The following is a 26,202-nucleotide window of genomic DNA, read 5'->3' as shown; positions in this document are numbered from 1 at the left end:
ACCAAATGATCTATCAATAAATGTAAGCTTATTTCTGGAAAAATCTGAAGTCCATGTGACGACCAGAGATATCCACAAGGAATGGATACAGTGGAGACATAGCTCTGCAGTGCATCGATGATCATGTAGTTGCTGCCCCTGAAAGTGGATACATGGGATTCCTGTTGGTGGAATCAATTCAACAGACCGCTATAAGCGTAGCTACGGATCAATGCCTAATTTATTTGTTCATAATTTATACTGTTATTTCTAGCGATGATCCACTCCGAAAATAAGTGTCACGCCAAATTCGAGCACCCCCTGCACAAAACGTTGGGGTGGCTGATTTGGAGGGTTAAACATTCTAAATCTGGACAAGATGACCGGATTTGCATAAGTAAGCCGAGGAGCCTGCCGAGGAGAATTCCGAGGAGCATGTGGGGATCGTTTTTCCAGACAGGTCAATCACAAAAGAAAAAAAAAGTGCATCCTCGTGACGCAGCACGACAGAAGGAGTGGACTGATGTTTACGTGGAATGCCTTGGTATGGAGACATTGGCGGCTGAATCACAGCAAGGAAAATCAGAAAGGAGAAACCAGTTTTAGATGATCCTACGCAGATCAACCTTGCTTCCGGTTGGGTCCTTGACATGGAGCCCCGCATGCACGATCCCGCGGCCCTTGCGTAGTGGAAGTGGATCAGGATTCTATATCTGTGGGGTAGCAACAAGGAAACAAGGAGGACAAGAATGAAGTTTGCTTTTGATACTCGGAAAACCTTCCTAGACGGTGTCGTATGATAGGAGGAATCGGTGGCGTTGTCACAAAGTGTCACCTGAGTGTGAAAAAAGCGGGTATCCACTCCCCAGCGGAAAAGCCGTGTGGCATCCACCAAGAAACCAGGGCCCCGAATTGATGTTGAGGTCTGTGCACTACTGGGCGTGGCTGCACCAAGAAATTCCAGACCAGGTTCACTCATGAGTACGCGGGGGCCATTCACTTGCGGGGTTGGCCGGAGGATCGCAAGGTATTCCGAGCATGCGTGGCACGGTATAAAGAGGGGGGGAACGACCCTAGGAGAAAGGGGGTTCAGTCGTGCTACCTCCAATTCCCGTCTTCTTTCAGCTCCCAAACTTGTCAATCTTGACACTTTCAAGTCTATAATCGCCGATATGAAGTCCAAGGCCTTTTTCAGTGATCCGACTCGGATTGTCGACCACATGTGTGGTTCGTTGGCGGCTCAGAACCCATCCCTGCGATATGACGATGAAAATAAAGGTGAGCCAAGTTGAACAAGGACAATCAATCGGATGAATGAATTAATAAATATTTCCTATGCAGTTCTCTTCCGCCCAATTGACCAGAACGAAAAGAAAGTCAGCCTGATCAGTGGCGGTGGCTCCGGACATGAGCCTGCCCACGCTGGGTATGTTGGCAAGGGAATGCTAGACGCGGCTGTCTGCGGAAAGGTGTTTGCTTCACCCAACTTCGACCAGATTATTTCAGCATTTGATCGTGTTGCAACGCCCCGAGGAATCCTCGTCATCGTCAAGAATTATACCGGTGACAAGCTCAATTTTGGCCTTGCCTCAGAGACATACCAAGCACAGACTGGAATCCCCACCAACATTGTCACAATTGCAGACGACGTCTCAGTACCATACTCGCGTGGAAAGCTGGTTGGTCGTCGGGGCTTAGCCGGTGCGGTCATTGTTCATAAGATTGCTGGAGCTGCCGCACTCCGTGGTCTGGATCTTTCCCAGGTGTCCAAGATTGCCCAGCATGTCTCCGATAACATGGCCACCATTGGATGCTCATTGGACTATGCCAACCTCCCAGGTGGTCACGATCAACCTTCCATTCCCGAAAATGCCATTGAGCTGGGAATGGGTATCCACAATGAGCCTGGTGCCCAGCGCATCTCGCCGCAGCCCACCATTGAACAACTTGTCGGCAACATGCTGAAGCTGCTATTGACTGAAAGTGACCCAGAGCACGGTTTCCTGAAGTTCCAGGGCATTCCCCAAGACCAGTCCGAGCTTGTATTGATGGTTAACAACCTCGGAGGTTTGTCCGTCCTCGAGCTGCAGGCCATTGCAAACGTTGTGTTGGAGGATCTGAAGAACCAATACAATATCGTGCCAATTCGTATCTATGTCAACACTTACTTGACCGCTCTGGATGCGCCAGGCTTCAGCATAACTCTCGCCAATCTGACACCTAAAATATTCCCCGATACCAACTTGCTCTCATTGCTCGATGAGCCTGTCAAAATGGCCAGCTGGGCTACCTGCCATCCCTTGCCTAACCCGGCGGAGAGATCGAACTCGCCACAACACGGAGAGCGCGCCCGCTCCCCAGCCGTGAAGCAAAATATTGCTTGTATGTGCTAGTCCTTATTCCGAACAAAAATATTCACTTGCTAACTCAATGACCTAATAGGTGACAAAATTCTTTTTACTGCTGTTCTCCAGAAAATCCTTGCCCAGGTGACGACAGATGAGCCAAAACTCACAGAATACGATACTCTCATGGGAGATGGAGACTGTGGTACTACACTTCTTGCAGGCGCGAAGGCTGCATTTGGAATCGCCGAAGAGAATGACGAGAACCTCGCCAACCTCGCCAAGGGGTTGATGAAGATCGCATCTGCTGTCCGCAGCGGTATGGGTGGAACATCCGGTGCTCTCTATGGAATCTTCCTCAACTCGTTCGTGTCTGCTGTCCAGCGGAACTTTGAAGACATCAAGGAGGTCAACATTCAACTATTTGCTAAGAGCGCGACTCAAGCTCTGGAAACCTTGAAGGGATACACCAACGCTCGGGAGAATAGCCGAACTTTGATGGATGCCTTGATTCCTTTTGTGAATGAGTTGTCAAAGGCTGTGTTCACTGATAATGCCAATTCTTCGGAGGCACTACAAAAAGCTGTGAAGGCTGCTAGCGATGGTGCAGAGTCTACCAAGTGGATGGTATCTTCCTTCGGTCGATCGACTTATGTTGGTGCCGGCGGTGGTGAGGACCCTACCAAGGGTATTCCGGATCCAGGTGCATGTGGAATTGTGTCGATCATCACAGCTATTCAAAGCGGACTCCAATCTCCGAAATGAGTGAATGATCTTTCTGTATAATCTACCGGAGTCACAATCTCCGCAATCCTTTGCGAAACAGCTTCGTGATTACACGAAGAGATCCTACGACCGTGACGAATATTGTTATTTTTGGTAGCTGGGATCCTTTTTATTATATTAACTACTCTTTCGAAGATGAGACATAATTTTAAAACCGTCTTATATTTTCTCACAGTGAACGTGTCCCAAGTAATCGTAACATCATGAAGCCAAAAAGTATTCCAGGAAAGGTCCTCTTTCATTCTAGGTTCTACCCGCCAACAACTCAACTCAGCTCAACGGAGGAGAGTCCTCCGGCAATACGAAAGGCCCATCCAATCACTGCATCATGATGCATCATAATTCTTGATTGAAATAGAACTGATTCTACTGAGGGGTATCCTGCCGCCTAACCGCCTTTCCGTCTCCGCCCGTTCTAAAGCTACACCATCATCTAAAACCAGCTCGGAACACCCCCACACTTCCCACGACCCCGCAATCCATTCCAGGCGAGGCCCTAGTACATTCCAACCCAGAGGTTCGGTCCATTTTCCGAGGTCAAAAGTTCGATTTCTAAGTTAGAAAACTTACCCGAAGTGGAGACGGATATGTTCGAGCAAACTTGGAATGAGGGGTAAAAGGTACATTTTCTTGAAACAAAGGTACCGTTGACTCGATTGGATTCATGGCGCTCAAGTCAGTCCTTTAAGTTCAAGGATGCTGTTATCCCTACCCCTCGGGAAAAAAAAAAATTAATTCCCAATCGCGGCCAGAGCTTGGTGGTGCTCATTATAGGAGCAGGTAATATCAAACTTGAGTTTGCTCGTCGATATCTGTTTGAGCATGCAAACCTTGGAATGTTATATTGGTCAATATTGATGCCGAGGAGTTAGTGCAGTCGAAACAAGTACTTCTGAATGCGACCTTGAAATCAACCTCGGCAATTAATTTCCGGCTGTATAATTCAAATTTACTGTACAAGCGGATGTTACTGACGAAGCAGGTGAACTATCAATCTAGTATGTCTCAAAGTTGGCATCCATCGTTTGGATGAATGACAAATATCTTGACCACAACTCAAACATACGATGATATCCCTTGCTTATCATTGGCTATATTTGAACTTCCCCAACCATCTGTGTAATTTTCCCTTCTCTTTCGTGTGAGTGTTATTTTTCTTCCGAGATAAATCGCTTCGTATGGTTCTGGTCGCTAGATCCTTTCCTGGACGAATCATTTCCTCTAGCTCCTTCGCATCCCACGAACTAGTGAGTCTTTTGACCCGAGGGGCGAGAAGTTGAAATTGTTCAATGTCCACATGTCCATTCTTGCAAAGGCATCGCAAGATACTGATGATGGTTGATGTATCGTACACTTCCAGTCCAGTAAATATCTTGTTAAATGGAATTTTCGATAGAGGACGTGTCTCCGCCAGAAGGATAATCATGTTTAGGGGATTTTCAATCACTGCGATCTTAGGTTCGGGATCGTGCAAAACATCTGCACTTAAATCTCTAGTCGTGTCGAAGATTTTTCGAAGACATCTCAATCTCTCCATATCGCTGAGAAAGCCCGTCTCCAGAAGATGAGAAATATAGCCGGTCATATTGCTCATGACGGCGTACATGGTGAAGCTTCTTACTTCTAGCTCCTCCCAGGGGGACATTCCCAAGCCATAGCTGTCAATTGTACGGTCGAGATGTTCAAGTACTTTGTTGAGCGACTTTTGATGAGATTTCTCGAATTGCTGTGCAGCGTAAAATGTACCTTCTGTCAATCGCTTCAGAGTGTTCGGGTCTGCCAGCTTTGGGTGCAGCTCTTTTATCTCAGCAAGTTGGATATTGCAAAGTGCAAAATGGACATCAAACCCGGCAGGAGTCCATTCTTTCAGTACTCGCTGGCAGTCTTCTGTGATGAGGAAGTCTCGCACCGTCCGATGGAGAAATTCTACCATGATGTCGGATGAAACTTCCCACTTGGGCATCTTCACAATCTCTAGAAGTCCCTTGAACCGTCCATTGAGACGTGCCTCCATTTTACGAACCTCGTCTCGCCAAAAGGTGTCCAACCTGTTGCTCTTCACGGACGGCTCGTCAATCTTCTTAGCGATTGCAACATTAGAATCCAGCTCCAATTCATCAAGGTACCAGAAGCTGACGATTGAAAGTGGTTCCCTAGCCGCCAATGCCACAGAAAATCCAGTGGCAATTTGAGCCTGATAGCATGGGTCCAGTGAGTCCATTATATGTTTGAAAAAGTCGTTGAGGTCAGCTGGATAGGCGCTCACGCGACGCTTCAGATCCACGAGTCTATCCTCATTGACTAGGCCTTTCTTCACTAGAAGCACGACTAAATAGACCCAAAGAAATACGCCATTGGATCGTTGAACAATGTCCATTGCTAGCTCTGTGGCATCTGGATCAGACAATGCCAAGGCTTGAAAGTCAGCGCGGTCCTGCAATGTGTTCTTCACGTAGAGCTCGATGTCGGGTCTATTCAGATCTTCTAGGTATATTTTGCGACTGGGGTCCGTTCCAAGAGCTTTTTCGAAAACGTTCCAAGGTCGGCTTGCGACACAAAGCTTGATGGGGGATGTATGTGCCATCTTGGAAAGTATGCTGACCAGATCCTCGTGCTCGCCCTCATATTCATCAAGCCCATCGATGAAGATACAGAACGCATTGGACAAGGTCGTTTGTTGGGTGATTCTTTGCAAGCCATTTAGTAACTCCTGACGATTCCACGATATCATGGATCCCTTGAGATCAAGACTCATGTTTATAGATTCAGCCCATCTCTCTGGAAATGTTTTTTGAATGAGTTCGGGACACTTTTGGAAGATGTCGAATAGCAATGATCGAAGCAGACCCTCCTGTGAGCGATGGATATCGGAGCCATTGATCCAAAAGAAGTAGTCGATGATAACCAGCTTTCGTGTCCCTGCCCATTTCCCTAGGTACGCAGATGTATCGGGGCTATTGACTAGGTACTTCATCAAGGTACTTTTACCTGATCCCGGCTTCCCGCTTATCCAAAAGAGAGGGTGCTCTGTAATCATCCAGTCCGAAAAATTCGACATGTAAGCCCAGCGGTACGTGCGCTTATGAGCATCTGAAATTTGGGACCGACGCAACTCCATGCCGTCGAAGCGAAGGGTTCGCATGATGAACAATTCCGTGGCCAGCTTATTAGTAGCAAGCGCAGTGTGCTGTATATTTTGCCTGATTGCGGTGATATCAACCGGCTGGAGCGCTTCCAATCGTCGAATTTCTTGTTGCCGATCCAACTGCAGCTGAGGCTTTGTTTTCTCAGTTCTTTCTTCCTCTAGAGCAAGCATAAACAGTCTGCTTTGCCTCTCGAAGTCAGCTCTCAGTGTTTCCATCGATTCCATCACTGTCATTCTCAACCCTTCAATGGATGGTGCCAATCCACCCCGGATCAGGTGGTTAGTTTCGAGCAATTTATTCATGATACGCACATTGCTGCCATTGGAGCTATAGTCATGTCAATATCGCTGGCGCGTTTATTTTGTTGGATCAATGATTTACCTCTGCATGATTGTCAAGCGGAGAATAAGCTGCGATCTATATGACTCAAGCTTTTTAGCCATTTCATCGATGTGGTCTTGTGCCCACACTGTTTTTAGCGCTGCGCGGAAACTGCTCCATCTTGAGGTTTTGCTGTCCTGCAGATCACCCAGAACCAGGAGAAGCTCATCGGCTGTTTGTTTGCATCTATCGCCAAGATTGACAAGCTCCGTTTCTTCAGCGGATAAGGACTTCGAATCAATGGGTGGCTCTAATTTCTCTGTCAACGAGCGCAAATCCCTGGTGATTCCAAACAACGAGTCGGTGTCTTCATCGTATCCTGTGGCACTCTTGTAGATTTTGTGAGATTTGGAGAACAGTGTACCAGAAAATTCAAGGAACTGGCAGACTGTACATGCCAGAGATAGTGAACTTAGCGGATCAAGGACCATTGTCGCAACACAGTTGCGATTAGAGGATGTTATTGCAAGATTACTGGCCCCTGCGCTACCAAGACATTTGCTTAATTACCCCTCCACGCTAAGTGCTTAGCGCGTGGGGTCAAACACTAGGACGGTTATATTGACAACACAATTAAAGAGCATGATAAAGAATCTTATGAAGGGCCGAGCGGGTGTCAATTTAACATTGACCTTGAATTGACTATTCAAATAGTTAGTTCTCAGCCTCAGTGATGGCCAAAATGTTGCGAATATAATTTTATAGAGTCTAAATATCACATTTGAGAATTAATATTTAGTTGAAATTGGATTGAAGAACTTCCTCAAAAAAAGGTAATATACAAAAGATGATACACGGGATATGCAAGTGAAACTTCTCACAAGGGCAACGCAACAACCATCTTACTGAGCCTTCTTTGCATCACCATCTTTGATCAATCTGTCTTTCTGTTGCTGTGTTTTTCGTTCCAATGGATGTTCCGAGTAGCTGATCCTGCGCAGTCCTTCGATGATCTGATCACACATTGCGATACCGTCATCAAATTTCTCCTGCTTCTCATAGCACTCTGCAAGCTCTATCATTGTACCGATGCAGTCGGGGTGGTTCTCGCCTATTTGAGATGAAATGTCTGCTTGCCCCTTCATCGTCGCCTTCAATGTCTTTTCTGCTTCTTTAAATCTGCCCTGCGGGAGCAGACTGATTTAGGAATTGATACCCCAGCCACTTTGCGCAAGCCAGCATAATAACGGATACATGAATATGCAGATAGACGACTAGGTGAGTTCTGAGTGCTGAGCTGACAAGCTCTGCCCAATGCAAAAGGGGCTGGGAAACTCACACGAGTCATCGGGTTTCTTCTCATTCATTGTTCCTCAATTTCCCTTTGTATAAGTTACTCGTCGACAGGGTTCTAGTTAGTGAGCGCCACTTCGTATGCCTTTGGATTAGCCGTTCTTTGAGGAGGGTTCTGCACCCGGTCTCATACATTGTCAAAGAAAAGCGATACCGTAAAGTACAGCCAAAGAAAGTGAAAGACGGTGCATAGCCTACTCATTAATTCATTAATTCCTATTGTGTGATGTGATGGTAGCTTGGGATTTGAATTGCTGGAATGTCTGTGTCAGGGGTCTAGTCTCGATAGAAATCTGGCTTCGATCTTATTTTCTTTGATATATTCACACCTGGGGACACCATGGTGCTTCCAATTCAGACGCTCAGCATTGTCATCGGCACCCTAGCGGTGGTCCTGATTTGTAAATAATGTCGCATCGTGGCGAAAAAGTCGAGTATGTTGACCTTCACGTTCTCTCCCTCCAGGGCCACGGCACACGTTGATCTAGTAGTAGGTCGACTTCCAATTCGCTACCGAGAAAGGATGCCAGCCTCTCAAGCCTTGGAGTGCAAAATGGCCGCTGGGCCTTGATCTGTTGATCAGAGCGTTCCGCCGCGATGCGAGGAAACAGATCCTTTGACTGTTCGTCCAAGTCTGTAACGAGTCAGGCACGACATTCGAGCAGCAACTTCTGTTTGCCCGAGGAGTCAATACAATAGAGCCTCGAAATCTCGAGGCGGTGCTGTCTTCACAGTTCACCGGTCAGTCTCAATCCAACCACCCTACCAACGGGCGGCGGCCCAGACGGCACAGCACCAGTCCTCATCCGAAAAGGTGAAGCAGTAGGCTACTGTGTTTACATTATGCATCGCCGTAAAGATTTATACGGACCCGACGCTGAGGAGTTCCGTCCCGAGCGTTGGGAGAATGGCGCGCTGAAGAATATCGGATATGGCTATTTGCCATTTAACGGCGGTCCGAGAGTTTGTCTGGGACAGGAATTTGCTTTGCTTGAAGCGGCGTATACCGTTGTAAGGCTTTTGCAGATGTATGAGAGTATTGAGATGGTTGAGGGGAAAGAGTTTGATATGCCTGTTGGGCTTGAGAGGCAGCTGTTGACTTTGGTTGTGTCGAGTGCTGATGGGTGTTGGGTTAAGATGAAGAAGTATTCTAGTTCAAGTTAGTTTATCAAGTTCGTTTATCGGGGAATTATGGAGGCTTTCAGACATTATGGTAGTTTCACCCTAAGTTTGTGTTCAAGAACCCCCCCCCCACCCCTTCCGGACAACCTTTACAAGTATGCCAAATACCTGTCTCTGTGGGAAAGGGATATCGGTCTCTATTATACGTAATAAAAGAAAGTCCCGGAGAGCATAAGGATCAATTCCTTGTAAAAAGTTCGATATCTGAAATTTGTAAGAAACCCATGATCCGCAAAGTACTAGTATGTCATATCCCATCCCGAACGCCAGGAGTGCCAGAAGTCCCATGCCAGGTATAATGTTATTATGTGCGTGAAAGCAATCATGATAAAAACCTCTCAAACGCCAATAATGAAGTTCCCGCAAAAAAAAAAAAGAAAGAAAGAAAAAGGATGAGAATCGGTGCCGGTGGAGAGAGATGCTTTTCAATCAACCAATAGTCTTCCTCTTCTTCGGCATAGGCACCGACGAGTCCTCAGTAGCATCAGACTCCCTTCTCGCAGCCCTCTTCCCCTTGCCCTTACTCTTCTTCCCACCACCAGTGGCAGTACCAGTAGTAGAAGGCGGGGGAGCTGTATCTCCTCCTCCACCTCCACCAGCAGCAGCATCACCATCATCCGTTGCCGCAGGTGCACCTTTCTTCCCCGCATCCTTGGCAACCTGATCATCATTCTGATCGAATGCTTTACGCGCCTCTTTAAGCTCGCGCTCCATGCGTAGCAATTCCTGTACACGGCCGAGCTTATTCGGGTCTCGGCGCAGTGCGAAGCGGAAGTCGTCGACTTTGATCTTTTGTCGTCGGGCGTGGTGTGCGACTTGGGCTGCGCCGTGGCAGAGTTCTAGGATGAAGTCTGTGACTATTTCGTCTAGGACTCGGATTGTTTCTGGGAGGGGTTCTTGTGGGTAGGAGTGGTGGGGTGCTGGGTCTCCGTAAGCGAGGAGGAGGAGGCGGACTAGATGTGGTGGGGTATGTTAGAGAGAATGGTTCGTAATCGGTTTCTTGAGGTTTTTTGATATAGTTGCGGAGAATTGAAGGTAGGAATTGCGGTTGGGAGCTTTGATGGACATACGCTCTGAAGAGAAGTTCATTTGCCCCTTGTGTCTTGCGACACGGGCACGGGGCTCCGCCATGTTGGAGGTTTGTTTCTTGTGGCTTCGTTTTCTTGGTTCTGGTACGGTTGGAGGTGGAGCTGGCAGTGGTGGTGGCTCGAAGGCGGGTTGATAGCCTGCTCTGATCAGAGATGCGCCTTGCGGATTGTCTCGTAAGTACTGGTTATATCTCTGTCGGGCGGTAACGGGGTCTAGTTCTTCGAGTGGAGGTGGGACGAAGGATGAAGAATCAAGTGAAGCCTGGGAAAGTGATGGCGATGGAGATGGAGATAATGATAGTGATAATGATATCGATGGCGTCGGCGGACGCGAAGGGCCGGACAGTTGTTGGTCTGTGCTGTGGGCGGACATGGTGGGCAGAATTGCGGGATTGCGGACAGCTGGACTGCTTGGACTGCTTGATGCCCTTGTTCTTCGGCCTTTCTTTCTTGGAAAATCCAGCCTGTGGGTGCGGTGGTCCTTCAAGATGGTGAGTTTTTGTGTTCTTCCTGTTCTCGGGATTGTGTGTGAGAAGCGCCTTCCAGGCTACTGTAGCTACTGCTGTAGCTGTGCGCGCACTGGAGGCATCTCAGCATACTGTGTACTGTTGTGACGACATCAGCACTAACAATTTGGGAACTTACCTAGACGGCTCTCTTCAACTTCCAATCACTTCTTCTGGTGATCCTCTTGATCATCTGTACGAGTACCTATGCGCACTCGATCATGCCCGGTATCATGGACCGGAATCAGAATGGGTAGGGCCCCTCAATCGCGTTCGAGATGAAGGTGGTGGTGGTGGATGATAAAGAGACCAAGCTGATGAGGATAGACTGTTCGGGATATTCTGGAAATGCGCTCGTGTAGGAGAACGGCTGAGTCCATATGTCAGCATATGCTGCTTCTTGATGGCGGTAAGTTCCCTCAAATCGGAGATCGAGGAAGAGAGAGGGAGAGAGGGAGAGAGCATGGAAGGAAGAAGGATGCTAATTTGAATGTTGATGCAGTGCTCTATCTTCTTCGGTGGTTAAACACCTTCACCTTCAAGTTTACCTTGAGGTTACCTCACGGACGATAAGTCATTACGAAACAACTGGGAGGGAAAGAACGACATATTGCTCAGAGGAAGCTGCGATGGTGTTATGGATTGGTTCACTACAAAGCGATGGCTATTAAGCGCATGGGAAAATTCATGATTCAATGTATAGTACAGGAGATTGAGTAAATTTTACACAAATCGAAACACCAACGTTTGCTCCGAACCCAACCCGCGGGGTCCTAATATGCAATAATCTATAATATAAACAAAAAGGTGAAGGTGAAGGTGAAGGTGAAGAAGAGATGGGGCATCGAATATCACAGCTTGGGCTTCATCTTGCCGCCCAATTTTCCAAGACCCTCGTCAAGCTCTTTCTCAAGTCGCTCCTCACTGGAGAGCTCAGGTTTAGGTTCATGTTCTGGGGTGGTCTCAATTTTTGCTGGCTGAGTGTCCTGGGCATGGGCAGGGGCAGCTTCGTCCAACTCATCAATCGCAACCCAAAGGCGCTCCGGATCGCGCAGATAGCGTAGACTTTTCATGGTATAGGGATCAATGGAGAAGCCTTGCTGTTCCATGGCCTTGATTGAGGCAGCTGTCTGTGGAATATTCTGCGCATTGGCGTAACCATTGATGATGACATTCCAGGTCACGTCGTTGTATTTGACATTGTGCTTGGCCATCATTTCCTTGATCTTGTCCGCCGCGCGAGGCTGTCGGTTGAAGATGAAGGCACTAAGAAGTATAGTCCAAGTGCGCATGGAGGGCTTGACATGGTAGGGGGTCTTGTTCTCCTGTTTCGCAGACGAACTATGCAACATGTCTTCCACGAGTTGGATACACAGTCTGAGTCCACGCGGATTGCTTCGAAGCGCGATTAGAAATTCATTATAGGTGTGATCGGTCTTTGCCAAAGGGGAGATCAATGGGTGTCCCTGCGCCACAAGCTGACGGAACTGGCCATAAATGCGTTGCACATTAGAGAAGCGGTTCTGGCAGCGGAAAAATGTCGCAATCATGATATAAAGCGCGATGGGGGAAGGGGGGGAGGTTAGACCCTTCGCGAGGTGTATAGTGAGGCGGAATAATAAGAAGCTCTTTGAGTGGTGTAATGTCGTGGAGTTGGTTGTACAGGTCAAGCATCGCATAGAAAACGCGTGAAGGGTCGGCATCGGCGTCCATGTACTTGGTTGTGAAAATGTAATGGGAATGGAAGATCTTGCTCGCAAGGTAAGGATTCTCACGGAGTTCATCCTTTGAAGCGATATCGTGGATCAGGGAGTCAACTTTGGCTCGATCTCCGCGCGAGACTGCATCCTTCATGAGTGTGGTATATGTGTACGCGTCGAAGGTATGATCGTGGCTCTTCATGAATTGCAGAATATCATTACCAAGCTGGGGATCACCAGTCTTGAACGCATTGGATAGGACGACGTTCATCATATCACGGTCTGGCCGAACACCCATCTTCAACAGTCGTGGAAGAATATTGAAATTGCGCCCAGCTGAGCCATCATGTACCGTGTCCAGTGTCAAAAGCTTGCAACAATGTCGCATAACTTCATCTGAGTCTATCGTCAAGCCGTCGTCTTGCTTTTGTGGAATGAATTCCAAAGCGTGAAGTGCCCGCTCCACGTCCGCGAGTTCTGTAAATCGCCACATAAAGCACAATGCCGTTTCTGCACTTATACGAATGGATCTTTCCTTGACAATCCGAAGGGCTGACAAAACTCCATCATGGCTGGCTCTTCGAATATAAAGTCGAGGGGCTTTCTGGGTCACAGAGACAAGGGGCCAATCCCGCGGGTCCAAACATGTCTCAACCAGAGACTGGTAATTATGGCTGCCACTTTGCCAGTCCTTCAACCAGGTATCATAGTGAAAGTTATCCAAGTAACGAAGACAGTCATAGACCATGGTGAAGTTTGGTTTTTCCTTGCATTCGGTCGTGACAATCAGGAAATCCGGAAGCCTCTCAGGTTCATGCTGCAATAACCAGATAGCCAAGCGCTGCCAATGTGATGCTTTTTCGGTCCGGTGCATCGCGTTCCAAGTTTCTCGAAAGCTACCATCGCAGTCTGTGTGGATCTTCTCGAGTATTTCCTTTCCGGCATCTCTCAATGCTGGTAGTACACTTTTATTCTGAATCTCACGTTCATATCGATTGGCCAGGTAAATTTCCTTATAGGCAGCTCTCCATTGCTTGAGTCCCAGTTCCCGCGAGTAGAGTGAATTGCCTTGAATGACAGTCGCAAGGTACAATTCTCTACTACTCAATGGTTTATGTCGGAGTCGGATTTGAGCATTGAGACGGCGCGTGACAGAGTGGGCGAGTTTGGACGAGACGCCTTGTGAATGGAGGATCTTTCGGGTGGCTTTTTTGGATATCGACCAGGCGCCCGGCCTACGGGGGCCTCTTGAAGCGCTGCTTGGGTTGTGGGTGTCAGGATCATGTTGATCGGTTGTCGTGTTGGTTGCCTCTGCCTCCCCGAGATTCTGTACTTCTCCATCCCCAGTGAGTACTGTAATCGCGTGCGAAGGGGAATAGTTGTTCGATTGTGACTGATCGGTCGCTAGTTTCTGGAATTCCAAGCTGGAGTTTTGGTTCAATGGCGCAGATGTTGAGGCATGGACTATGTTAGCTATGCGAGATGTCTGCGAGCCCCGGTGCAAGCAGCCAGGACTACCGCTCAAGCGCGGCGCCAGTAGCCCATGAGCCCGTGACCGGGCGAGCCTTTGCGCACACAGTAACATTCAGGAGCCTGTTGTCACGCGCATGAGGAGTATGCGCAGATGAATCCAAGGTTGAAGTTCAAGTTCGAAAAAGAAAGAACGGAGCCGGCAAGCGGAGAGCAGAGCGGAGGCCGATTTTGCAGTGCGCCGCCGCCCCATCGTTATCGCCCGCTCTTTTGCTCCTCACCAACTTGAACTACTTTTTTTTTCTTGCCTGGCGCGGAGGACTCTGGGGATCATTCAAGGCCGATTTCACTTCTCAATATCTTCTATCTCCTCATCCAGCTTGTCGCAATCATGTCATCCAGCCACGCATCCCTAGATGCGGCGTCCAACGATCGCAAAGCCCGCCTAGCGAAGCTCGCAGCATTAAAGCGCAAGCAACCCGAGACCGACGACACATTGCCAGACGCCGATGCTGATGGCGATACGAATATCGAGGATTCCGGAGCCTCGGAAATGACGACTAAATACCTCTCTGGTCGCAACTACGACGCCGAGACTCGTGGCCCCAAGCTTGGTTTCGAAGAAGGTCCTCAAGAAGGCAAAGTCACTGTCGAAACGCAAGCAGCTGAGATTGAAGAGGCTGTAAAACAACAAGCACAAAAGGACGATTTGGCCGATCAACCCATCGACTTGTTCAAGTTACAACCGAAGAAACCCAACTGGGATCTGCGCCGAGATCTCGATGAGAAGCTTAAGATTCTCGATGTGAGGACCGAAAATGCGATTGCCAAGCTGGTTCGACAACGGATAGAAGGTGCCCAGCGTGCGGCGAAGGAACGAGGCGCGGGCTCCAATGGTGGCGATCAAGGGGAGGAAGTGGGGATTGAGGGTGAAGCTCTTGTTGAAGGAATTCATCTACGTGAACAGGAGGAGGATAAGGATGAGGATACGATTTGAAGTGATACCCGATATTGCAGGACGATAGGCACTGGTTGAATCTTCCGCTCTTATGATTTCTTATTATTTTTGTGTTCTAAGCCATGTCCATCCGGGATCTATATCTTTTTATTTTTTATTTGACATGTCTGATAGGACCCAGGCCATTCTGCAAACATGAAAAGTGGCGTTGAAAAAGGCTTGCACATTGGGATGTATGAATATGCTATAGTAATACAATTGTTCCAACTAATTGGATTGGTGAACCATGAAACAGGCATTATGTGCTCACCAAGAATGAAAGTGATGCGCCGTATGAAAGACCTTCCCAAATAACCAGCCTTAAAACTCCCATTTTTGTACTTCAACCCATATCTTACCGTCCAACATTCATGGACTGAGTTAATGCCAGACGCTTGCTGTATGGACTCATGCTGCGTTGACGAGGGGGGCCCGGCCGCCCTCGAGGTTCCTGTCTGGGTTGTCCTCGCTGTGTTTGGGTGGGCGGGTTTTCTCGATCTCGGTAGGAACGTTGACCGGATCGGTCCTGCTTGGCCTCGGGCGTCATTGAACGGCGTTCCCTCGCTGGCCGAGGACTTTCCGCGCTTCGGCTGCGCCTTTCTCGTCGAGAATCTTGACCCTCCGAGTCACGCTTTCTTCCACGCTGCTCCGGACTGCTTTCCCGGCGTCGTCGGCGAATGTTCCGGTCCTCAGTCCACTCTCTGGACCTGGATCGGTGCCTTGCGCCTGATGAGTAAGAAGAAGCGGAATAGCTGTCTGCCGAATCACTGTATCTTCTCTTCCGAGACTTAGATGCGGCTGGGGACGCTGAGTTTCCTTTGTCGCCTCCACCGCGTGAGCTTCGAGGAGCAGGTGAGCGTGAAGCAGAGCGGTTGGTTGATACGGTTGAAATCGAGTCAACCGAGTGTGTAGAAAGCGATCTTGCTCGCTTGGGCGACTGTCCAGAGCCACCTTGTCCATCGAGATCTCTCTTTCGACCGCGCTCCTCATCCCGCTTTGCCAGGATGCCATCCGCTACGCCGTTGCTGTTCTGGGTTAGTTTTGCGATTGACGGATCTGTGACCATGATTTCAGCTAAATTGAAGACATACGATTCAAGCAAAGTATTGGGGTTTTCCGTTGAAAGCTTCGGCATCAGCTTGGGGTTAAGCAATTGCTGAGTGCGCGAAGGTCGAGGCTTATATGGGCGGTCTTGGGCAGTTCCTTTGCATTCATAACTGTAGTGCCGTGCAAATAATGTCAGTACATCAGCAATCCGAGGCGAGGGGGGTCGGGGTCACATATCTCGTTGTAGGCATTTCTGGCATTGCGTCGTCGGCGAGGCTTTACTGGGGCCTCGCATGCCCGGCGCATTTCGATAACGGTTCATAGCGGGTGGTTCCAGTCGCGATCGGCGGGCAAACAAATCCCAAATCGAACAATCAATCTGATCTCTCGCGTCGGCAGAATAGATCGTATACCAGCGATGACAACAGTGAGAGATGAAGGCTAACTAATTCCATTCGCCCCGCGGCTGTTCCGCTGGGAAATTGTCAGGCGCGCGGTAAAGGCGGGCAGGCGCGGCAAAATGGCCCACGAACCTTCGGGCGTTTGAAGAATAAGAAATCCAAACTTCCAACGCTCCTTCTCTTCAGGATCTCCATTTGCGCCTGGTTGTCTCCGGCTGCGAGTGTCATCTTCATCGGATTTTCGTGTGGTGTGCTGTACGATTATTCTCTCCCCTCTCCCAGCCCCAGTCGGACACCCAACCCCATCTCAATCCAAGGTCTATCGCCCAGACTATGAGCCAGCTTTGATATGTAAGGCCCGCTTGTTTCTCCCAGTTCTATCCTTTCGACTATGCCTATGTCAATTCTACAGTCCTGGAGCCATACAACACATCACTACTACCGATTCTAATGATACTCTTCTTACAGCTTTCCCTCATGGCGAAGGCCCTTTACCAGAGATATGTCTTTCTTTTTGAGCTTGTGTGAAGCGGGATACACCAGTGACTTCATTACCATTCAATCGCCCATTTCTGTTTGTGTGAAATCTGCCATTTACTGAAGTATACGGCGTCTCGGTCTCACTTTCCATTGCCTTCGTGGAATCCTTTCAAGAACTTGTGACATCCCGCCAGGTCTGCGTTGATATGGCACCAAACACTACATCAGGAGAAAACGCCCATTTCTCCTTTGCAAACGTATGTTCTTTGCACAAGCTCTACCTATGGTTATGGAGTGGAAGGCTAATCTATATCCGTCTTTGTCAGATTTCTGCGATGCCCGTATCCCTCGAATCTCAGTCGTCCCCGGCTTACGACGACAGCATCCATTCTCAGCCTGCAATCGACTCCGTCGGTCTAGAAAATCACCATGCTGGTGTGCCTTTGCCCCAACCCCACCTTCCACATACCATGAAGCAAGCGAGTACCCTGAGTGACCCTTGCATTGACGGCCTTAGCCGAGCGGTCCAGGATATCGACATCACTCTGCGGAAAGACCAAATTGGTTCTGGTTTATCGTTGGATAACCAAGAAAATGGCATCTTCAAACGAGAAAACTCCTTTGATGATGACCGCACCCATCTTTCAAATTCATCGACGAAGATGACGAACTTCGACTCAAAGAGCCTAGCCTCTGTTACAACATTCGCTATGGATGAGAAGGATTCAGTTCGACCCGATGATAGTGCCAGTGTACAAGCTATTGATGATGAGGAATCTTTCTCGGGCCCCGCATCTGGCGCTCCAAACTCTACTACAGGGTCCGAGGCTGGAGGGCGAGGATTTCGAGATCAGTTCCGCGAAGGGAGTGCATTGCGTCCTCGTGGTATTCTCCCAGTCCCGGGGCCTCTTTTCATTGATGGTGGTCAAAGGGGTGTGGAAGCTATTCCCTCAGACTCTGTTTCAAACAATTTCATTGTCCCCGCCAGTTCTGGAAGTAATTCAGATGGCTCCAGCCTGCATGGTCTTCCAAAAGAACCCGATGAAAAGCTTGTGGAAGCCATGAAGTCCCCGAAGGACCGACTATTAATTCTTCAGCTCGAGGAGAAGATCCGCAGTTTCATCAAAGACTCCGAGTAAGCATCCTTCAGCAAATATTGGACCCCATCTGAAGGACTTCCATCGGATTGAAGCTAACCTCACACTCAGGGAACAATCTTTGGAACTGCCCCCCTCAAATGCATTTGGTCGCCTTCTTGCACATAAACTTGGAGATTATTACCATTTGACACACTTTGTGGATAACAATGTGACGTCTGTTCGACTTCATCGAACTCCCTACTGCAGACTGTGAGTTTTTTTGACATGAGTTTGGCATAGTCAGCGGTATATAGTGCTGACTTCCTCCAGACCCACACCTTTATCTGAGATATACGCCTCCAGTAATACCACCCCACCCCCAGTCGTCCCTGCCATGAAGATCATGCGCCGAGCGGACCTGGAGCGCGCCTCGGGTGAAGGCAGTGTTGGGGCGAGCTCGTCTGCCCCATCCAAGGCTACCTCCGAAACGGGGACAGTGGCTTTGACGGCGATCGTGCAGGTTCTTCTTCCGGTGCTACTCCAGCTAAGGACCGACTGGCACTTACTAGAGAGGAACGCGAAGCCAAATACCACGAAGTGCGCGAAAGAATCTTCCGCGATTTTCCAGAAAGTGCCAAGTCAGACACTGGCGACTCAAACCCCAATATGTCGAGATCGAGTTCTACGACAGGACGCAAAAAGAGCCATAGACAGCGAAATCCGAATGATGACGGCTTTGAAGCCCGTTCCCAGTTCAATGCCTACTACCCAGGAGCCCAGTACACGAATGGCTCGATGTCATACAATGGTAACATGGGTGATGGGTATTCCGCCAACCCGGTTCCCTACCTGGTTGGGCCAGGTGTACAACCACCCCCCAGTGGCTATGTGGCTGCAGGTCAGAACAACGCGATGCACCCAGGGCAAATGGGTATCAACAACATGTCCCAGTCCCAGTACCCGATGGCTGTGTCTCCGCAACTGGGCTCTAATGGCCCGTGGCAAGGAGGTAACATGCCGCAGCAGCAGCCCTATTCTTCTGGATACGCGTCGATGAGCCCATCCAACATGATGGGCCAACAGTCCTCAAACAAGCCTTCGCCGACAATGAACACTTACGCCATGCCCCAATCTCAACAGTACCAACAATCTCCCAATTGGAACTCCACTCCCTACCCTGGCAGTGTTCAACAATCCCCGCTCCAGCGGAACCAACCACCTGTGCATTGGCCCAACTACCCCCAGCAACAACAATCCATGACGCCCAACATGGCTGCCAATCCTTACGCCCAGTTCCCTGGCCAGCATCTCAATAATGCCATGCAAAACCAAGCCGGTAGACCTGGGATGCCAGGAGCATATGAGCGATCCCAATCCCATTTCAACCCCCAAACCCGAGCATTCATTCCGGGCGGGGCACCACTACCCCGACATGCAAATGCAAGCAGGGGAGCACAGCAGCCAATGCCATATGGCAATATGCAAGGAAATCTGCCCGCTCAGCCGCAATGGAATGGATACTCAGATATGATGCAAGCCCGAGGTCAAGGTCAAGGTCAAGGCCAAGGCCAAGATCACTCATCCGTCAACACAATTCGCACCGCAAGCGTAAGCTCCCGGGATTCCATCGCGAAATGGGGCACCCCCTCACATCTCCCTCCCAAACCACCCCCATCCGAAGTCCCCTCCGAATTTGACCTCGGCGGTCGAACAGGCCCAGGCCCAGGTCCATCTTCGTACCAGAGCAATGGAATTCCTGTACCTGGCGGTATAAATGGGCCTCTGGTTGTTTCTAGTGGAGCCGGCGCCCCAAAAATGAATTAAGACATCAATCTTATATGGTTTCTTTCTTTCTTTTTCTTTCCCTCCCTCTGTGTGTGTGGCTCTTAAGTTGTTATATGCATCGTGTCGGTGTGCGTGTGTGATACAGGCTTTGGCTTTCGGACGGTAGTAAAGGTAGTCTAGTCTAGTCTAGTCTAGTCTAGTCTAGATTTTATGCATGTCAGCTCGGTAGCGGTAGCTTGTACAGTTAGGACAATGCATTGCGATTCAGACGCCCGAATATTTATCTGTACTAGTAGTATGAGCCTCGTTGCTCCTTTGTCGTGTTTGATGTTTTCTCGGCTGCTCCAAGGACGTGTTGTAATAAATTGGTCCGGATCTTTAGAGGTTTCGGGTGAATCTAATCTCTAAGATTTATACTGAAGCGGTATGAGGGTTCACTGTCGGCTGGCTAAATAAATGATCTACGTCTTCTGAAGGCTTGATATAATGTGAGTTCGATTACTTCTCTTCTTTTACCCTTGTAGGGCAAGTTTATATATCCACGGAGACATAGTTCTCCACTGCAGTCGGTCGTACTTGAACTGTCGGATTTCAATGGAAGTACATCCTTGGGTGAGGTTGTCCGTTGGGTTTACGATTATTGAGGCCCTCAGGCCACACTGTATGCATGCACTGCTTGCTTCCATCGCATGCATGCATTGCGTTGATTTATTGTTTTCATCGCGTTGGTTATTCGTTTGTACGCCTTTTGCACGTCATTTGTCGTTTTATTTGAGACTGTACTAGATATTGCGTGAGGCTGTTCTCACTTTTTTGCTTGGATCATCTCATCTCATCTCCTTCGTTCTGATCTCACCTCAAACGTATTCCGCTAGGCCTTCAAGTTGTCGGCCTCTGTTACTGACGATAAGTATGCTTGTCTTCGTTTATATGGCCTGTGATCAATAACCTTGGAAATGGCTTCGGCATTCTTGCAATTGCAGTTAACTTGAGGTTTTGGGAACGAAGACATATTCATCGACTGGAACCAGAATATATGCTGACAGACACCCGAGCATACTTTTCCAACACCAGACACGGCCATGATACTATTAGTACGATTTTTATTCCTAGACACAAGCTCACCTCCAATGCTCAGTACTTCCAGCCCACTTCGTGATACTTCGTGCCGAAATCTAGTGATGTAGTGTCTGGCAGGCAAAGATCGGGCCGGGATCAATGACCCCCCGAGTTCCACACTGCTCTATATGCTGATATATATGGCTGAACACAAAATTTCGTCTAGGGGTCTCACAATCTTGGAACAGCATGGGAAAACTGTTCTCGAATTTGAGTTCAAAGGGTTTGCAGAGGCATCTTTAGTTATGCTGCTGATATTGCGTGTATTCCCACATTATCAGCAGCATATCTACTAGTAAAGACGCCCACTGCAAACCCTTTGGCGAATACTAGTACCGCCGTGACTAGGTAGTACCTTACTAGGTACTCATATATCCTGAGAGACTATTCTCGGCTGATCAGTAACGGCATCGGATGGTGTCAGTTTTATTCAAGGTGCCCACCCAAGAACTTCAAATTGATCATGTTATAGTATATTTTACAACGGTATCAAGTTAGATGAAAGGTATCAAATACTTCAAGTTTATACTGTACACGGGCTATGTCACATGAGCGCAGACGCAACAGAACAAAATGCCAAAGCGAAACTCCTATAAAAACAGGTAAAAAGAAAAGATATCAAAAGGGGGGAGCAGGACAATAGTCAACAACTCCCCCAACCCTCCACGGCACCGGAGAAAGAATACATGCGAGGGCGAGGCGACGGCGACATTCAATGCAAGGCAAGACAAGGCAAGGTAAGAGACCCCAGGGAGAGCTGGGCCTAGTCTAAACCTTCAAGTTCTCAACCTTCTTCGCCAACTCAGCAGCCTCCTTCTCAGACCTAACCGCCTCCTCAGCCGCCGCCAAATCCTCACTCTCAGCCAACTCCTCCTGCTCCTTAACAATCTTAGCAGCACCTTTCTTATCGCCCACCTGCAATTTCCGAATAGCCTCCTCAAGCGCCTCAGCACCACCCTTCCGGAACCGAGTCACTTTCTCCACATTGAGCTTAGTGATGTTATTCAATTGGCCGGAATAGCCCTCGCGCTGACGGAGGACTGTTCGCGCTGTCATGGCGAAACGCATGTCCTTGGGTCCGTCGACGAGTTCGAGAATTGCCGAGGGCGCTTGGTCTGAGGGTTTGCGTTCGGGTATGGCGCCCTTGTCGCCCTGGGCTACTGAGTAGTATTCCCATTTTTGCTTTGGTTCGATGCGGAGGACGCGGGTGTAGCCGCCTGGTCGGTCGGCGTAGCGTTCACGGAGGGGTCCGAAGAGCTTGGGGATGATTTGGTGTGGTTTCTGGGTTGGAAGGTTAGCATGAGAGTTTCGTTTTACCCCAGGGGGTTGTGGTGTGGTTATCTTGAGAGCAAGGCACTTGGGATATCACTGCTGAGAGGTTTCATTTCTGGCAATCCAATGCAATGAAATACAATTCAACCCAGAGAAATATCCGCTTGAATGCTTGCACTCCCGGGATTCGGTGGCACGTACATAGAAAATCTCCAGAGCCCGTCGCCGAGAGGCCTCCGAGTTCTTCTTTCCCAGGGTGATCAGTTTGTCAGCCAATCGCTGGGCCTCCTTCGCCTTGTGCCATGTCGTTGTGATGGATTCGTTTTCGAAGAGCGAGGTCACCAGGTTGCGCAGCAGGGCCTGACGATGTGAAGACTTGCGGCCCAGGTGCCGGTATTTTCCTCCGCCGCCGGCCATTGTGTAGGGAGGGAGAGAAGGCGAAGAGAGGGTATGTCAAGTGATTCGGGACAATAGTTCGAGAATGTCCTGACGGAGTGTGGTGGCGGTCAATTCCCCAGACAATAAAAAGCAGAAGATCGCAAGTCGTCGGAAACGCGAAGGCCTAAAAGATTCGAGTTGACTTCGGCCAATCGGAGAGCTGCCACCGCCTTTGCCCGCCTCACCCGCCAGACTTTCTCGACATTTGCCATTTGCCATTGGGACATTAAGGTCTTTCTTTGACCAGGATTTCTGCCAGCAGGAGATATTCAGACCTACTAGTCTCCTTATTTCTTCCACGCGCGAACTTTTGTCTATCCCCATCACCAGCCAACCCCGACCACCACTGGCACTCACCCACGACTACCATGGGCTTCTTCACGGGCTTTGTACGTCCAGACTTACTTTAACCTCATTCTCGAATAAAAACTAATCATTATTTCTTGCTCTTGCGCAATAGATTAGCGGATTCGCCCTCACAACTTCCGCCCTCTACATAACAGTCACCATCCACCGCACCAACCGCCTCGAACAACGGCGCGTCATTCGCGACCAAGTTGAGCAAATAAATTGGCTCGCGAGATCGACCGGTGCCTATGATCGTCGAAACCTTCCTGAAGATATCCCCCGCACACTGGAAGATCGATTTCCACCAAGGGAAGGTCCGATTACAATCAAGGAAGTTCTCAAGCATCGGTGGAACACCGAGGTTGAGAAGTTGGCTAGGAAGGCGCATGAGACGAGGTGGGAGGATGTGAGGGATGCTACTGCTGAAGGGTGGAGGGGGGTTATGAGTCTGGTGAAGAAAGAGTAGTAGATGACTACTCACGACTCTGGGCTAACCTTTTGATTTCTCAACTCAACTCAACTCTTCACGATGTATATTAGTATTATGGGCTTTGTTTTGTTCGTGCTTGGAGCAGTGGAGTTTGGATACCCTGGCGTTTTGCGTTGCGTTGTATTATTATTTTGGTTGCATAACTGACGATGTATGTCTCTTGATAATATAAGTATGTACAGTACATTTATTAGTGCGGCCACGGAAAGACCGGTAGCGATAGCTACTGCCTGACTTCAAGAGTGTAAAGGGCGTCCGGCGCAAGTCGTAACGGGCATTAATCAAACGGGATCATCTTCAGATCAACTATGACCCAGCATTGGTTGACGGCGGCGCAGTAGTCACACTCTCCGAATCACTCCAGATATCCCTACTCTCCCGCTCAACCGTCCGCATAGCCTGCGAAACCTCCTCAAGCTTCGCAACGACGTCCAAAACACCCTGATTCACACGATCAAAGTACCGATCATTCGCATCACGGCGCTTTCGCGCTAGAATTATATCTTTTTCCGTCTCCTCGTCAAGCGTGCGGTGTGAGACACGATCTCTGACAGGGGCGGATTCACTAGCTGTGGCTCCGGTGGTATCTTTTGTTGCCGTTGCTGTTGCTTCTGCAGAACCCCGGCGTTGCGCACTCTCACCGTCTGCGGTGTTGCGACTCGAGCCCACCACTTCGTCGTCTGCTTCACTGCGGGCCCACGCTTGCGCGAGATTTAGTTGTTTGGTGCGAAGGTCTTCTAAGGCCTCGGCGTGCTTTTCTCCGAATACATGTTCGCTGGTTACGGCGCTTAGTTCGACTTCGGAGAGAGCACTTTGCATTTCTTGCCAGATGGCGTCGGATCCGTCGACGTCATTTTTAGATGGTCGACGCGCGATGAATGGGGAGAGAAGGCTGCGGTTGTCGCCGGGGCTTCGGGTGCGATTTAGAGGTGGTGGTTGACTTCCTGGTGGTGTTGTGAGGGGTTGGTTGGTTGGGGGAACGGCGAGTGAGACGTTGGATGCATTGTGGGAGGGCGGGGCTTGGAAGAGTGACGGTGGTGGTAACCGTTGTGAGTTGGTTGGTTTCCGAGAGAGGTCCATGGTGAGTTGAAGTTAGTACATAACAACTGTATAAAACTGAAGTGTATGTATGTACTTGGACAACTCCATTGTATGTCACTGAGGATAAATGCCAAGACTGATAAGATAAGAGCTATCAGATGACGTAATCAGTATAGTGGGGGCTGCTGTGATCAGGTGACTCGCTTAGGGCAAAAGCGCACACAAGTCACGGGATTTGGAAAAAGCGTCCCAAGCAAGCGAGTCCGCCCCGGTCAAAGTGCTATCCGAACCCTTCGTCGACCACAACCCTTCAGCGACAACACCCATTTTCAGTCGGTACGTATTCGGCCCATCCCTGCACGAAGGTGGGAGAATACCCCTCTGGAAATTCCTATTGTGCGTGTTTGGTTTGCATTCTTCGGTTTCCTGGCGATATTCGACACCGTCAAAACCAACCCGATCTCGAATCGACTTGCACGCACAAAAATTCCCAGATCTCCCACCATCGAACCACCCACCCACATACACACTGCAACACTGCACCACCAACTCGCATTCGCACCACGATCGAAACACTCCCCACCACCACACCGATTCAACTTGAATTACGCGCTCCAGAATATACTAACGAACTCTCCCTCCAGACGTTCAATCATCCGCCAACATGGGTAAGGGACAACCTCGTGGTCTTAACGCCGCCCGCAAGCTCCAGGCGCACCGCAAGGAGCAGAAGTGGGCCGACCTCAACTTCAAGAAGCGTCTCCTCGGAACCGCCTACAAGTCCTCCCCCCTTCGGTGGTGCTTCCCACGCCAAGGGTATCGTCCTTGAGAAGGTCGGTGTTGAGGCCAAGCAGCCCAACTCCGCCATTCGCAAGTGTGTCAAGGTCCAGCTGATCAAGAACGGCAAGAAGGTCGCTGCTTTCGGTGGGTTTTCTCTCTCCAATCCTTCCAACAAACGATTCGCATACAATGTCGGACAAATCAACATCCGACATGCGCTTCATTCATCCGACACATATCGCTAATCTTCATTTTCTGTTTAGTCCCCAATGACGGTTGCCTGAACTTCATCGACGAGAACGACGAGGTTCTCCTGGCCGGTTTCGGTCGCAAGGGCAAGGCCAAGGGTGATATTCCCGGTGTCCGTTTCAAGGTCGTCAAGGTCTCCGGTGTCGGTCTCGCCGCTCTGTGGAAGGAGAAGAAGGAGAAGCCCCGCTCTTAAGGGAGTTGCGCAAACGCATCTCAAAACTTTAAAAGCAAAGCAAACAACTCAGGCGAGGATGTCTATGTCTATGTCTGTGTGTGTGGATGTGGATGTGGAGGGCCAGGCTGGAAGTTTTCCGTTCCATGTTAGCGCCTGGATTTCATGAGAATTTTTTTTTTGGGAATTACCCCTCTAGGGGCGGGTGCTTTCCAGTCTGGTGTTGGCTGGTTTGATGTGAATTAACCACGATTTCGATACAATTCCAAAAATTTGGCGCTACGACCTTTCAAATATTTTTTCTGGTTCTGTTCTAAGGGCTGTAGGGTTACTCTCATGTCTCCCCGCGTTTTGATAAGTCCGCCCCGGGTGTATACTGTCTTATCTGTATACTCTTGCCCATGGGATGTGCTTTGTAGCGATGTAATTGCGGTGATCATGATATCCCCGCATAGATTCATCTCCACAGGTGTCGGATGACTCCAGTCTGTGACTGCTTCTTTTGCCTAGTGGGTACTTTGTGATCAGATACCAGGGGTTTAAAGGGTATTGCCACTAGTACTACTAATAGTACTAGTATTTATTGTTTATTTTTGACTCTGTCAACGGTTCCTTGAGTGTTAGTGAT

The 26,202-nt window shown here is 49.2% G+C and overlaps 13 protein-coding genes across 13 annotated transcripts; 6 read left to right on the top strand and 7 right to left on the bottom strand.

The window, feature by feature from the left end:
• Nucleotides 1–1,151: 1,151 nt before the first annotated feature.
• On the top strand, nucleotides 1,152–3,089 carry N7509_014267 (dihydroxyacetone kinase; the record flags this gene model as incomplete). Its single annotated transcript, XM_056638904.1, has 3 exons — nucleotides 1,152–1,257; nucleotides 1,321–2,361; nucleotides 2,422–3,089. 3 exons carry the CDS (start codon nucleotides 1,152–1,154, stop codon nucleotides 3,087–3,089), a joined length of 1,815 nt encoding a protein of 604 aa, XP_056480893.1.
• Nucleotides 3,090–4,194: 1,105 nt separating this feature from the next.
• N7509_014266 (uncharacterized protein) lies at nucleotides 4,195–7,068 on the bottom strand (the record flags this gene model as incomplete). Its single annotated transcript, XM_056638903.1, has 2 exons — nucleotides 4,195–6,583; nucleotides 6,638–7,068. The coding sequence occupies 2 exons, from the start codon at nucleotides 7,066–7,068 to the stop codon at nucleotides 4,195–4,197; spliced, it is 2,820 nt and encodes a 939-aa protein (XP_056480892.1).
• Nucleotides 7,069–7,479: 411 nt separating this feature from the next.
• On the bottom strand, nucleotides 7,480–7,722 carry N7509_014265 (uncharacterized protein; the record flags this gene model as incomplete). The annotated part of the gene is made up of 1 exon (XM_056638902.1): nucleotides 7,480–7,722. One exon carries the CDS (start codon nucleotides 7,720–7,722, stop codon nucleotides 7,480–7,482), a length of 243 nt encoding a protein of 80 aa, XP_056480891.1.
• An 805-nt stretch (nucleotides 7,723–8,527) lies between these two features.
• Nucleotides 8,528–9,094, top strand: N7509_014264 (n-alkane-inducible cytochrome P450; the record flags this gene model as incomplete). Its single annotated transcript, XM_056638901.1, has 2 exons — nucleotides 8,528–8,616; nucleotides 8,665–9,094. 2 exons carry the CDS (start codon nucleotides 8,528–8,530, stop codon nucleotides 9,092–9,094), a joined length of 519 nt encoding a protein of 172 aa, XP_056480890.1.
• Nucleotides 9,095–9,541: 447 nt separating this feature from the next.
• Nucleotides 9,542–10,243, bottom strand: N7509_014263 (putative transcription initiation factor TFIID subunit 13; the record flags this gene model as incomplete). The annotated part of the gene is made up of 2 exons (XM_056638900.1): nucleotides 9,542–10,065; nucleotides 10,183–10,243. The coding sequence occupies 2 exons, from the start codon at nucleotides 10,241–10,243 to the stop codon at nucleotides 9,542–9,544; spliced, it is 585 nt and encodes a 194-aa protein (XP_056480889.1).
• A 1,314-nt stretch (nucleotides 10,244–11,557) lies between these two features.
• Nucleotides 11,558–13,991, bottom strand: N7509_014262 (pentatricopeptide repeat protein; the record flags this gene model as incomplete). The annotated part of the gene is made up of 2 exons (XM_056638899.1): nucleotides 11,558–12,101; nucleotides 12,295–13,991. The coding sequence occupies 2 exons, from the start codon at nucleotides 13,989–13,991 to the stop codon at nucleotides 11,558–11,560; spliced, it is 2,241 nt and encodes a 746-aa protein (XP_056480888.1).
• A 276-nt stretch (nucleotides 13,992–14,267) lies between these two features.
• On the top strand, nucleotides 14,268–14,873 carry N7509_014261 (CCDC12/cwf18 family protein; the record flags this gene model as incomplete). Its single annotated transcript, XM_056638898.1, has 1 exon — nucleotides 14,268–14,873. The coding sequence occupies one exon, from the start codon at nucleotides 14,268–14,270 to the stop codon at nucleotides 14,871–14,873; it is 606 nt and encodes a 201-aa protein (XP_056480887.1).
• A 355-nt stretch (nucleotides 14,874–15,228) lies between these two features.
• Nucleotides 15,229–16,242, bottom strand: N7509_014260 (zinc finger CCHC-type containing 10; the record flags this gene model as incomplete). The annotated part of the gene is made up of 3 exons (XM_056638897.1): nucleotides 15,229–15,898; nucleotides 15,965–16,090; nucleotides 16,154–16,242. 3 exons carry the CDS (start codon nucleotides 16,240–16,242, stop codon nucleotides 15,229–15,231), a joined length of 885 nt encoding a protein of 294 aa, XP_056480886.1.
• An 894-nt stretch (nucleotides 16,243–17,136) lies between these two features.
• N7509_014259 (putative R3H domain protein) lies at nucleotides 17,137–19,704 on the top strand (the record flags this gene model as incomplete). Its single annotated transcript, XM_056638896.1, has 4 exons — nucleotides 17,137–17,936; nucleotides 18,010–18,150; nucleotides 18,211–18,314; nucleotides 18,356–19,704. 4 exons carry the CDS (start codon nucleotides 17,137–17,139, stop codon nucleotides 19,702–19,704), a joined length of 2,394 nt encoding a protein of 797 aa, XP_056480885.1.
• A 1,848-nt stretch (nucleotides 19,705–21,552) lies between these two features.
• On the bottom strand, nucleotides 21,553–22,473 carry N7509_014258 (mitochondrial 54S ribosomal protein bL17m; the record flags this gene model as incomplete). The annotated part of the gene is made up of 2 exons (XM_056638895.1): nucleotides 21,553–22,065; nucleotides 22,258–22,473. 2 exons carry the CDS (start codon nucleotides 22,471–22,473, stop codon nucleotides 21,553–21,555), a joined length of 729 nt encoding a protein of 242 aa, XP_056480884.1.
• A 389-nt stretch (nucleotides 22,474–22,862) lies between these two features.
• On the top strand, nucleotides 22,863–23,308 carry N7509_014257 (MICOS complex subunit Mic12 family protein; the record flags this gene model as incomplete). The annotated part of the gene is made up of 2 exons (XM_056638894.1): nucleotides 22,863–22,883; nucleotides 22,955–23,308. 2 exons carry the CDS (start codon nucleotides 22,863–22,865, stop codon nucleotides 23,306–23,308), a joined length of 375 nt encoding a protein of 124 aa, XP_056480883.1.
• Nucleotides 23,309–23,638: 330 nt separating this feature from the next.
• N7509_014256 (DUF5315 domain-containing protein) lies at nucleotides 23,639–24,412 on the bottom strand (the record flags this gene model as incomplete). The annotated part of the gene is made up of 1 exon (XM_056638893.1): nucleotides 23,639–24,412. The coding sequence occupies one exon, from the start codon at nucleotides 24,410–24,412 to the stop codon at nucleotides 23,639–23,641; it is 774 nt and encodes a 257-aa protein (XP_056480882.1).
• Nucleotides 24,413–25,017: 605 nt separating this feature from the next.
• On the top strand, nucleotides 25,018–25,612 carry rps23 (40S ribosomal uS12 domain-containing protein; the record flags this gene model as incomplete). The annotated part of the gene is made up of 2 exons (XM_056638892.1): nucleotides 25,018–25,297; nucleotides 25,417–25,612. Coding segments are annotated over 2 exons (459 nt in total), but the record flags the coding sequence as incomplete, so codon positions are not given.
• Between the last annotated feature and the right edge of the window lie 590 nt (nucleotides 25,613–26,202).

This window comes from Penicillium cosmopolitanum (genome assembly GCF_028827165.1).
Source record: "Penicillium cosmopolitanum strain IBT 29677 chromosome Unknown utg000013l:1.0-859999.0:1.0-860633.0, whole genome shotgun sequence".
Classification (NCBI taxonomy): Eukaryota; Fungi; Ascomycota; class Eurotiomycetes; order Eurotiales; family Aspergillaceae; genus Penicillium; species Penicillium cosmopolitanum.
Note: the sequence above shows the minus strand (reverse complement) of the source record. Positions and strands in the feature narration are given on the sequence as shown.